General features: G+C 38.5%; 3 protein-coding genes across 3 annotated transcripts; 1 reads left to right on the forward strand and 2 right to left on the reverse strand.

The window, feature by feature from the left end:
* Positions 1-256: 256 nt before the first annotated feature.
* si:ch1073-44g3.1 (UPF0461 protein C5orf24 homolog) lies at positions 257-2,269 on the reverse strand. Its single transcript, XM_037780317.1, has 2 exons — positions 2,021-2,269; positions 257-1,748 (listed from the first exon to the last, which is right to left on the reverse strand). The coding sequence occupies exon 2, from the start codon at positions 1,743-1,745 to the stop codon at positions 1,068-1,070; it is 678 nt and encodes a 225-aa protein (XP_037636245.1). The 5' UTR covers positions 1,746-1,748; positions 2,021-2,269; the 3' UTR covers positions 257-1,067.
* A 256-nt stretch (positions 2,270-2,525) lies between these two features.
* Positions 2,526-6,830, reverse strand: atp5po (ATP synthase peripheral stalk subunit OSCP). Its single transcript, XM_037780318.1, has 7 exons — positions 6,716-6,830; positions 6,398-6,442; positions 6,180-6,290; positions 4,508-4,637; positions 3,186-3,298; positions 2,926-3,012; positions 2,526-2,787 (listed from the first exon to the last, which is right to left on the reverse strand). Exons 1-7 carry the CDS (start codon positions 6,740-6,742, stop codon positions 2,677-2,679), a joined length of 624 nt encoding a protein of 207 aa, XP_037636246.1. The 5' UTR covers positions 6,743-6,830; the 3' UTR covers positions 2,526-2,676.
* Positions 6,831-7,783: 953 nt separating this feature from the next.
* LOC119494443 (serine/threonine-protein phosphatase 2A catalytic subunit alpha isoform-like) lies at positions 7,784-12,190 on the forward strand. Its single transcript, XM_037780316.1, has 7 exons — positions 7,784-8,260; positions 9,115-9,324; positions 10,075-10,248; positions 10,333-10,422; positions 10,905-11,066; positions 11,183-11,301; positions 11,396-12,190. Exons 1-7 carry the CDS (start codon positions 8,159-8,161, stop codon positions 11,466-11,468), a joined length of 930 nt encoding a protein of 309 aa, XP_037636244.1. The 5' UTR covers positions 7,784-8,158; the 3' UTR covers positions 11,469-12,190.
* Positions 12,191-12,391: the final 201 nt, after the last annotated feature.

Raw genomic sequence — 12,391 nt, forward strand, 5'->3', positions numbered from 1 at the left:
CACCCACCCTAATAGATCTGGCGTTTGCATTAAAACACCACCCATTATATAGTGTGTTTAACCACTTCTGCTATCACACTGTGTAATAACACGTCTAGAAATTAAAACCATGACTGTCAGTAGGCCGTCATTTAATTTTAACAGAGGGTAAATAAAGGTATTATTATTATTATTATTATTATTGTCTGGGGACACAGGCCCTCTGGTGTCTACAAGGAGAATTGCATGCTTTCCATTTTAACAGGAAATAGTTGTGTGGAAAAGAAATGTATTTTATTTTGTTTCACATACAGTACATAAGCATTTATTATTACATATATATACCACAAAGCATTTTTTTCTGTTTTATTAAGTTTGTCCCCCCCACCCTCCTAATAAACAGCATAACAACATACATGTAAATCTGGAAGTGCTTATAGTGAGTTTAGGGACGGAAACAGGCTGCTACATTACATGATCGAAATTATATTCACAAAGTGCAGAAATAACAAATACTGTGCTCAAAAGAATATTATGCATTGAGTTTTACCAGTTCAAGCTAATTCAAAAAATATATTGCAGTGTTCCCCATTATAGGTACGATGCAGGATAATATCACAAATTAAAACACATATTGAACACAGAAAGGACAGCTACACATCCACATATTTATGCTCAGGAAAAAAGCCGATTTGATCAGCTGTTAGTACAATTTTTTATAAATGTAGAAAATGTCACAAGAAACCAGCCATAGAAATGTTAAAAGCAGAGAAAGAAGTCACAACTCAGAGGAACAAAATGCTTGAGGGAAAAAAAAAATTCACTCTCTAGTGAGGTTTGAACCACAAACTGATAAATACATTTTTTGCCTATACTGATTGGTGTGATTAATTCATACGCATGCATCTCTGCCAAACTGGAATAACATACTTCTAATTCAGTCATTTATTATGATGAAGATGAAGACAATGTCAAACACTGTACAAACACTCAGAGCCATTTCTAAATGGCAAAAAAGTTCTTTCCTCCAACATTTGAGGGACATGTTTTTTCCTAAACTTCTTCTTGCTCATGCACTCAAATGTTTTTCAAGCACTGCATTCGCTGGGTTCATCCACTTTGCCACTGGGCTCACAGAGGGGTCTTTTCTCCATCATGGCGTATGGAAAAGTGGGAAGATCACAGCTGGTGAAGTCCAGTTTCTTGGGAACACTGCAGTTGCTAAAGTCAAATTTCTTGGCGCTGTCACAACCAAACTCCAGCTTCTTGAGCCGAGCCAGGCTCTTGATGCTGCCGGGGGGCCTGCCGGGGCTGACCTTGTATCCTGCTGCTTTGGTGGTACCAAGGGGCCTCCCTGGGCTGGTTTTGAACCCAGCTGCTCTAGTCGTCCCAAGTGGACGCCCAGTACTTGTACGGTAACCAGCTGACTTCGTGGTCCCTGATGGCCTCCCTCTCCGCCCCGACTTCACTAAACCCTTCTTCTTCTTGGAGCCATCGGGCCCTGCAGCATCACCGCCCCTGATTCTCACCGTCTGAGCCTGGAAGTCGCTCTGGGTGTCTTGCATTTGACATATCATGGCTTTGTGCATGCCCTGTGGCAAAGGGGCAAGGCCGGCAAGAGACAGCTGCAAACCAGGGGTTGTTGGAGAGGGGTAGAATTTGTTGGATTGTGTGCTACATAAATCAAAGTGGCTGGCTGGGTGACAGTCCTCTGCCAGTCCACTCAGACAATAGTCACTGTTGCTGCTGGTCACTTGATGCATCATTTTCTGTTGGAGAGTGCAGAGAAATAAAAACATTAGGTAGAAATAATACACATGCACACGTGTAGACAAACAAAACCAAAGAAGCATTTTTTTGTAGCTTACTTTTGGTGGAGCCAACAGGCCTTTTTAGCGTTGCAACACAAAACATAAGTGATGTGAAGACAAAGAGGGGACAACTAGTTTGACAAAAAAAAAAAAAAAAGAGACAACATGCACAAACAGAAATGTTACCCCAGCTATACTATTTTTAGGAAAGTCAAATGAATAGTACGTACCTCATTTGTTTGTGGATGTTAGATGGAAAGGGTTAATTTCGGTTCGCATACATTTTCGTCCTCTGGCAGCCACAACATCTTTGTGAAGAAGCTGCACTAACTACAACCTGGCGTCCAGGAGGGTCCTCTTGAAGCGGAGCTGCGATTCCTGTTGCTTATTGCATCTATTACATGCTCATTTAATCCTTTAAGCAGAGGTTTAGATGAGAGAGGCAGCCATTTTCGCCTGGAAAAATAAATTAATAAAACAGGATGCGCTGAAGACGCATGCGCAGAAGAGCTTCCAGGAAACGCAGAAGCAGATCTGTGCCACTCTGCCAAATTAAACAAAGACGCATCTTCAACGTGGGCTTCTAGTTACAACACAAGCACAATTATTAATTTACACTACTCCAGCTACTATATAATTGCTATATTTCCAATTTACTATGTGTCAAGATCATAATCACTGGTTAATTGCTAGGAAATATGAGCGTACATCTGACACAATGACAACAAAGGCTTCTCATTTTTTTGTATGTTTTATTAACATCCATATGAACTTTAAGTATTAGACACTGGATTTATGGAGCAACTGCAGTGCCAAAACAGATAGCAATGTACATTTTATCAGCGTTTCCCCTGTTGGTCGTCTCCGATCTCTAAGTCCACGGGACTTAGGTTTCCTTGATGAGCTTGGTCAGCTTCTGAATCTTTGTTTTGGTGGACATGTCCACATACTTGTCTCCGATACTGACGATCATGCCACCCAGGATTGCAGGATCCGACTGTGAAGAGGAGACAACAGTTGAAAATGATTAGCATCAGACTGGTTTTTAATCACCTTTACTTATATTAAGATAAAGTCACACCAACTGCAAAAATTGTCATTTGTATATTTATGGGATCATGCATTGAAACTGTACCTTTGTCTCCAGCTTGATGGATTCACCCTTCTGAAGAAAGCCCTTGAGAGCTACTTTCAGGTCAGTGAGATTAGCTTCATCCAAAGGCTAAAATGGATAAATATTAATTGGTTGATTGTATAACATATTTACAGTGAAAAGAATCCAATTAATTAGTTTAAGTGACGGATACATAATAGGGACTGTTTTATTTGAGGTGACCAGTTTTCAACCAGGATGTGCAGGAACATACATATAATGTATGTCCACCCATTTCATACCTGAGCTGTGGTGACGGAGCAGATGACCTCTCCACGGTGTGCACTCATCATCTTGCCGAAAGCAGTGATAACATCACCAGTTATCCTAAGACGACCATTGTCAGACAAAACATCTGAAAAACAAAAAGCAGGATATGTTTGAGCGGGCTTAAATACTTTTTCTGTTTTATTACAGTTCAAAAATACATATTGTTTATGATGTCATTCAACTGGTCCTGCAATATGAATTATTCACTTACTGTCAAATTTAGAAACATACTCCAAAGTTTATTTACACCATAATCAATATCAATATAGCACTCTGGGGACTGAACAATAGGGGTTGTGGAGGACTGCTGCAGTGGAAAATGCATTGTGGAGCTGCAATGGTCCTATTGAAAAGCCATTTTTATCTACATTATTTGTATTTTAGCATGTTTTTATACAATTATGGTTCACTTGCTTAATTTGCACATTTCACATTGGGCCAACAAATATAAAAAAACAAAAACCCAAATGGATTGTAAAACCACAGAATCAATAAAGCGTATACCATCTGTATAATGCTAGTGTAGTCTAGGGCTGACCCAAATGCTTCTAGGCTTCGACCATTGCCATGGTCATCGACCTCCAAATCAGTATTTGAATGCTTTATCAAAGCCTGTCAGGCTGCAACGATTCGAATACCTTGAAATTTCTCACCGAAGCTTCGAAGCCCAAAGAATGGTATTCGGGACGGCCCTAGTGTAGTCACTAGGTCTGTGACCTCCATGGAGGTCAAAGACATTAAGAGCTGCAATTGATTTCAATTTGAGAGTGTGCCTTTAAGCTAAACTATCTACAGTTGTCTTAAAAGGACAGAGTCATGATTTATTAAAAAAAAAAAAAAAAAAAAAATCAAAGTAAAAATTGTTTTTCTAAATTAAACTAAACAAGATGGTTTTCTTGAAAACATTGCATGTTTTAGTGTACTTGTGATATTTCTGCACATGACTTCTGAGATTAAACAAGACTGTAAAATGTGAATTATTTGCATTTTGGTTCCTGCGAGCAAACTTAATAAAGTAACCAAGTGGAAAACATGTTCTTTACTTCGGCTTCTTTGTAGTACAACATTAAACATTTGTATTCCATCTGTATGTGCTGGTGGACTCCTTTTATTATTAGTATTCCTGTAACCTCTATTGACCTAACCGATAGGCTCACACTTATTTCATTTAGACGATATGTGATATGAACACTGCATTCCACTCACACATACACTATACATTCACAAAGCCTACTTGGCTATGATTAAGATAATGGCATGCTAAAACGCATCGCAGCAATCAGTGGTCACTCACTGATGAGGTTGACAGTGATGGGTGAAACCCTGGCCTTTGCAAGAGCATCATTGAAAGTCTTCTGCTTGATGGCGCGCTTTACATGAGGATTCATTACAATACTGGAAACACTGGGGTCCTTGATGAGGGCCTGAAAAACAAAATGGCACACAGCAAAGGGTCACTGAATGTATGTGCTAGAAGAAAGGTAGGTTGAGTTGAAACAGAGTGGATTAGCTAAATTTGACAATGATCAGATCATTATCCCAATGCTTATTTAGCAAGGCACATCCCGGGCAATGACTTATATGTTATAACAAAAGTTACTATCTATCTATCTAAAAGATGATCTTCAAAGTTTTTGAGTAGTTTTATGGCTTTCATGTTTGTTTTTTACAATTTTCAATGGTTTGACAAAGTATTTTATTTCATTAAAAAAAAAACAATAGAACTAGGCTTTCTATTTTTCCACTTACATATATGGATATGATGCTTTCCCATTAAATGTACTGTATTAATTACATATAAAATAAAACATCTATTAGGATAAATATGAAAATACTAGGTATTGTAATACGCATCCATCCATATACATCTGTCCACAATTGTTATGAGAAAGGACAAGAAAAAATCTAAAATTACTATAAATTGAACTACAATTATAGAAATTTGATGTATCTCTTACTAGTAGCATCAGTAAGGATGTTTGAACTTCTAAATAATTAATTGTATTCTGGCTAAGATTAATAAGAAGTTTGGGGATAGCCCTACAAATTTTACTGTAATCCCTCAGATGTATATTAAAACCATATCTATTTCTCATAGTTTAATCTTCAAAAGTCCCCTGAAATTTTATAAAGTTATTAATTTATTTGTATTACACTGTTTACTTACTGTTACATTTCTCTATTAGATATGTTATATTACTATTATATATTAGTTATGTTATATGTGATGATTACATTATCAGAATTGATTGTTGTTATTGTCCCATTCTTGATTTGTAATATTAATGTCATTGTGTGTGTGTATATATATATATATATATATATATATATATATATATATATAAAAATATAAAAAAAAAAATATATATATAAAAATATATATATATAATATGCTTCATTCTTTTTTGATATACGGGACATTTGACAGTTTTTATTATTATTTTAACAATGTGTAAATGAATTACCAACAATTATATAATCATCGCCCATCCATCGACCTATATATATATATATATATATATATATACTCTGTATATATACTCTGATAGTACCCATCAGTTTATCATACGTGTCTGCACAAATATGTCTCCGTCATGTCCAGTTGTTTTTATCTGTCTATGTCTAATTTTATCCTTGTAAGGTGTCCTTGGGTGTCTTGAAAGGCGCCACCAAATAAAATGTATTATTATTATTATTATTATTATTATTACTTACTGTTACATTTCTCTATAAGATACGTTATATTATTATAATATATTAGTTATGTTATATGTGATGATGACATTGTCAGAATTGATTGGTGTTATTGTCCCATTCTTGATTTGTAATATTAATGTTATATATATTTATTTATTTATTATTATTTTAACAATGTGTAAACGAATTTCCAACAACTATATAATCCTGGCCCATCCATCGACCTTTACATCAGTTAGCAGCTCAGGGTCTTAATCTTCGACACTTACAGACACTTTTCCCATCTCCTGCTCGACCTGGTCCAGTTTGTTCTGCTTGGCGGCAGCTGAGAACAGAGCAGTGGCATAGCGGCCCTCCACGCCGTACACCTGGATGGGAGGCTAGAAGCACACACACACACACACATACAGAGTTACTACACTGTGCACACTAGTCCTGCTAAACGAGAGGTCGTGCTCCGTGCTTCGTGCAGTTTGACGTTATTTACCCTGATCAGTTTGGGTCTGATCACAGACGTGCTGAACTGACGGACCTGGAATAGAGAAGTGCATGATGTCAACACAGAGACACCAGTGATTGAGCTGATTTCACTTCTGGCACACTTAGTACCCTTAACGTTAAAGTCAGCTAGCTGTAGGCTAACACGTTAGCAGTCATTCAAGTGCAATGTCTCATGTAGATGTGTTGGACATTTAGCCTTACCTCTTCTAATGCAATACAGTAATATGTGTTTTAAAGCTGTAAATGGTTCAGTCAAAACGACCATTAAATGATTAAAATCACCAAAATCATTGAAATGTCTTACCTGCTGTCCTAGCATGTGTGCTGCCATTTTCTCCTACAGCTGGTCAGAGTAGAGCGAGCCACTGCGCATGTGCATTTGAGAGGAAGCAGTTGAACTCTGGGTAATGTAGTTTTTACCTGTGTGGTGCAGAGCTTCATGGCAGGAGGGGAAAGAGGCTATCAAATGGACAACCACAAATTAAAAACAAAAAAAGTTTAAAATATCTCATTAAACTCATTCTGTCAAGTGGAAAGATGCTATCAACTTGATAAATGTATGTTTTATTTTAAAACAGCCTTTAGAGGCTCAATAATTAGCCACAGTTTAATAGCTTATGGGTTTCCATGAGCACCAAAACAAACCCTAAACCGCCTTCCACAAATAGTTAATAGAGTAAACAAAATGTTGTCACAGGTTACACCTCTGTTACATAATTATCTCAGTTATAGTGCATTGTGTAGCGGAGCGATGCGTTGCGAAGTGGTGCGATGTGTTGCGGTGAGATGCGGGTTGCGTTACGATGGGGGTTGCGTTGTGGTGCGTAGCGATGCGGTGCGGTGAATTGCGTAGCGGTGCGTTGCGGGGTGGTGCGGTGCACGAATAGCAGACAAGATGAGTGACAGTCGGAAACGAAGCAGCATGTAAAATTATGATATTCTGGAAATTATAAGGTTTAGTATTATATTGAATAATTTAAGTGATATATGTGCACACATAATAATCATATGTCAAAACAGCTAAAGCTAAATTTGGCTGAATTGTAAAAGGCAGAAGTGGTAAAAACGAAGAGCCGTTTGGGAGCCGAAAGAGCCGGATCTTCTTGGTGAGCTGAGCTCAAATGATCCGGCTCACTAAAACGAGCCGAAATTCCCATCCCTATTGGTAACCTTGACTACTGTTCCCGTCTCCTCCAGCAGAGGGTGACGTAGATCAACTTAATAGCACATTTCTCTTTTTAAATAACCCTATATGCATAAAACACAAAACCAGCAAGATAAAGTAATCATAATCATCACATTTCCTGCACAAATAAACGACATTTATTTAGTTAAATCCGTGTGGTGAAGGGTTTGTCACCATGGGAGCGATGACGTCAACATGATGTGTTGCTCAGCCTCGCTGTGGACCAGCGTTAACAGGGTTGGGTCTACAATCTCTCCGAGCTGCTCGTCTTATAGTCTTTTTTTTGCAATATACTACTGGATGACTGTATGACCTTCATCCTTTCTGTGTATCATGTGAACTAAACACGGTTGTCCCCGCTAAACTGTAGGGACGCAGGGAGCTGACGCATTGTTTCGTCACACACACACACACACACGCACGGGCACATACAAGCTGCGGATGACCGGACAGCTTGCTATAGGACGTAGCATAGCAAAACGCACCGAAAACAGCAACAGAGGAGGTTTTCCTGAGACATTTTCTCTAAAGCTGCTCGTCTGAGCTGACGGCAAAGCAGGCATGGACGACAAGTCATTCACCAAGGAGCTGGACGGATGGATCGAGCAGCTGAATGAGTGCAAACAGCTGAGTGAGAATCAGGTCAAAGTCCTGTGTGAAAAGGTAAGGGGGTTTGCAGCAGCTATTCATTAGCTTTCTATAATGCCAGCTGACTGTTCGCTGGTACATCTTACAAGAAGAAGTACTGCCTGAGCTGATGCATGTGGCCTTGCTTTTGGAGCACACCATTTGGGCTGCAGCCGCATGCAGTACATTGCTAAGGGAAGCCAAGAAGATGGAGGAGGATGCCTGCAAAATATGTTTTCCCCTAGCTACGCCCACTCCTGCTTCCTCACTGGAGTGCACTGGCACAGCAAACAATAATATGCTTTATCATGCACAATCTGAAAAAATGTATAGGGTATTATAATAAGGCTTGTGTAAAAACACATGCCTCATTGTGCGCTCCTCCCCTGCACCATGCTTTTATGTTACCTGTTAATCAGCATCATCCTGTGTTTTCTTGGAGCTCCAATAATATGCTTTATCCTTCACAATCTGAAAAAATGAGGAATATTCAGTGTGTTATGATATTAATAAGGCTTGTGTAAAACACATTGTGCACCCCTACACTGCACCATGCTTTATGTTACTTGATAAGATAAGATAAGATATTCCTTTATTTAGTCCCACAGTGGGGAGATTTGCAGTGTACAGCAGCAAAGGGGATAGTGCAAATAACAAGATGCATCAGCTAACATAGTAAAAAAGAGCTAAACAAAGTGTAACAAAATATGAACCATTTAAATAAAAGGAAGTATAAAAATAATAGCAGTATATACAGTATTGACAATAAACAGACTATTAACAAAATTGCATAAGTGGAAAATGATATTGCACAGTGAGAATGAATGAATTAATGAATGAATGAATGAAATCAGAATCATCCTGTGTTTTTTCTTGTACCTCCATTTAAGGCCAAGGAGATCCTTACTAAGGAGTCCAACGTGCAGGAGGTGAGATGTCCAGTGACAGTCTGCGGAGATGTCCATGGTCAGTTTCATGACCTGATGGAGCTGTTTAAGATCGGAGGGAAGTCTCCAGACACCAACTATCTCTTCATGGGAGACTATGTTGACAGAGGTTACTATTCTGTGGAGACAGTCACCCTCCTGGTTTCTCTTAAGGTAAAACAAAAAGACACTTTGCCACTGATGCTGTGATATGATATAAGATAAGATAAGATAAGATAAGATAAGATAAGATAAGATAAGATATACTATACTTTTATTGTCCCTGTGGGGAAATTTTTCCTGGGCTCCGTCCAACTGCAGTTACAAACACTAAATCAAAACAGCATCAACAAAAATAAAAAACGATTCCACACAAGACAGGGACACAGTTCCACAGAAACAGATGTTTCAACACGTGCACAGTCCACGTACATGACGGCACATACTATCACACACACCATGGCAGGTATTGCACCCTAGTGCACTGCACCGTCTACTGTCTTGCCCATATTGCACAGACAATAGCCCAATATTACACAGATGCAACATATTGCACTGTCCCAATTTAACATATTGCACTGCCCCTATTTAACATATTGCACTGTCTAAACATATTGCACTGTCCTTATGATAGCTTTATGTTACGAGTTGTTGAGAAGTTTAATAGACATTGGCAAGAATGAATGTTTGTAACGGTTCAATCTGCACCGCGGGACTCTATATCTCCTGCCGGAAGGTAAAAGTTGGTACTCCTGGTGTAAGATGCAAGTTGGGTCTGACACAATTTTCTGTGCCTGTCTGATGACAGACTGCTCATAAAGCATCTGGAGGGTAGGGCATATATATATATATATTGTAAGCAAGGATTATGTTTAGAGCTGATTATTTTTTTCTTTTTGTTTCTAAATCCATTTTTCTTTATAGGTAAGGTTCCGTGAGCGAATCACAATTCTCCGAGGGAACCACGAGAGCAGACAGATCACACAGGTGTACGGCTTCTACGACGAGTGCTTAAGGAAATATGGAAATGCCAATGTTTGGAAGTACTTCACAGATCTGTTTGACTATCTGCCCCTCACTGCGCTGGTAGATAACCAGGTAAGGTTGTGTATTCAGGTGTGGCATGTGACATAAAGCATACACACGGGGACTCGTCATTTATTTTCTCTCTCTTCTTGTAAGATTTTCTGCCTCCATGGAGGATTGTCCCCTTCAATAGACACACTGGAACACATCAGAGCGCTGGATCGCTTGCAGGAGGTTCCTCATGAGGTAAATTCTACACATTTGACAAACTTCTCTTGAAGGCCCTTCTATATTATGGATTATTCTGTAATTTACTGTCATAACATGGATGTTACTACATTTATACTAAGGAGTATGATGGGGCATGTAGCTGCAAGGATGCTCCTACAGTTTTACAATTTTTACATCATATATATATTGCACATTCATGCATTTTAATCAGATTTTCGAATTGATCCATAGAAAATTAATCAGCAACAATTTTAATAGTTTGTTAATTCACTGGTTTTAGCTTTTCAAATGTGTTTTCTTTGTCACAATTCTCTGACAATTTATAGAACAAGCAATAACTCAAGAAAATAATCAGCAGATTAATTAATAATGAAAATATTTTTAGCTGCAGCCCTAATATAAGTCTGCAGTTTGACAGTATCCTAAAACGTCTACACATTGGATATATTTTGTGTTTGCATGCGTAAAGAGACACTGATGTTTCCTCCATGTTTCAGGGTCCAATGTGTGACTTGTTATGGTCCGACCCAGATGACCGTGGTGGCTGGGGCATCTCGCCCCGCGGTGCCGGTTATACCTTCGGGCAGGACATTTCGGAGACCTTCAACCACGCAAACGGCCTAACTTTGGTTTCAAGAGCCCACCAGCTGGTGATGGAGGTACTTTAACTTTGTTTATCTCCTGAAAGTAATTCTGTTTTTGCTGCAGATGCAGATTTGACTTTGCATGTTGTGGATTAAAAATAGGTAACATACAAGTAATCTCTTGATTTTAGGGTTATAATTGGTGCCACGACCGCAATGTAGTGACGATCTTCAGTGCACCAAACTATTGTTATCGTTGTGGAAACCAGGCAGCAATCATGGAACTTGATGACACATTGAAATACTCCTTGTAAGTACAATTTTAAAATTTTGGCACTTTCTTAAAAATTATTATTGAAGAAAAATGTGAGTTGATGAGGAGACTTGCTCTGTTTTTTTTTTAGCCTACAGTTCGACCCTGCACCACGCAGAGGGGAGCCCCACGTGACGCGGCGTACGCCAGACTATTTCCTGTAAAGGTCACCTGGCGAGGATGGCAAGAGGCTACACAGAGAAGAAGATGAAGCATTCATAACCCCATGGACCAAAAAAAAATGTGTGCCATAATCACAATGAAATGGAAACTATCACATCTAGCTAAATACCACCATCCTTTCAACTTTTTTCCTCTCTGTGCATGATGTTTTTATTGCTAGAAATGATTGCTACTATGACCAATACCGTCACAACACCTGCTGGTTTGTCAGGAAACATGAATGAACTAATGCTGAGAATAACAACTAAATGTAAGTAATCTTTGTGTGTTTAATGATGACCAGAGTGTTTCCATATACAGTATGTAAGCTACATCTGTCACTTGGCATGGCCTCAAAACAAAAGACTGCAGTAAATATAACGTGAACTCTTTTTTTTTTTCTTTTTGTAACCGAAAGCGCAACAGTTTATTTTGTGAAGTGAGATGATAGGGTTAGACGTCGGAAACGAGTGTGTTCTCTTTGCACTTTTGTATTTGATTTTTATCACATGGCACTGACAGACTATGTTCTTTTTTATACCCTGTTATAGTGTTAAGTAGCTCTCTTTCTGCTCTGCTGTCTCTTATGGGAGTTAATGTAATTCATTTAAGTATAGGCAATATTGGTACCAATGACATCAGTTGTAAAAAAAAAAAATAACTTAATGTTTTGCAGCCACAGCTATACGAAATAAAGACTGAAGTTGCTTCGTCATTTACTTTATTTAGGCAGTTTGTGGCATTATTTCCTCTCACCAATCACCACTAGATGGAAACAGGCACCCAGAAACTGCTGATGATCAACTGAGAGAATAATCAGCATGGTGATTATCAGGCTTAATATGAATGTATGCAGGAAATTGGGTAGTTTTATTTATTTATTTATTACAATTTGGTATATAATGATTGTAAAACATGAAAGGGA

This window comes from Sebastes umbrosus, chromosome 9 (assembly GCF_015220745.1).
Source record: "Sebastes umbrosus isolate fSebUmb1 chromosome 9, fSebUmb1.pri, whole genome shotgun sequence".
Taxonomy (NCBI): Eukaryota; Metazoa; Chordata; class Actinopteri; order Perciformes; family Sebastidae; genus Sebastes; species Sebastes umbrosus.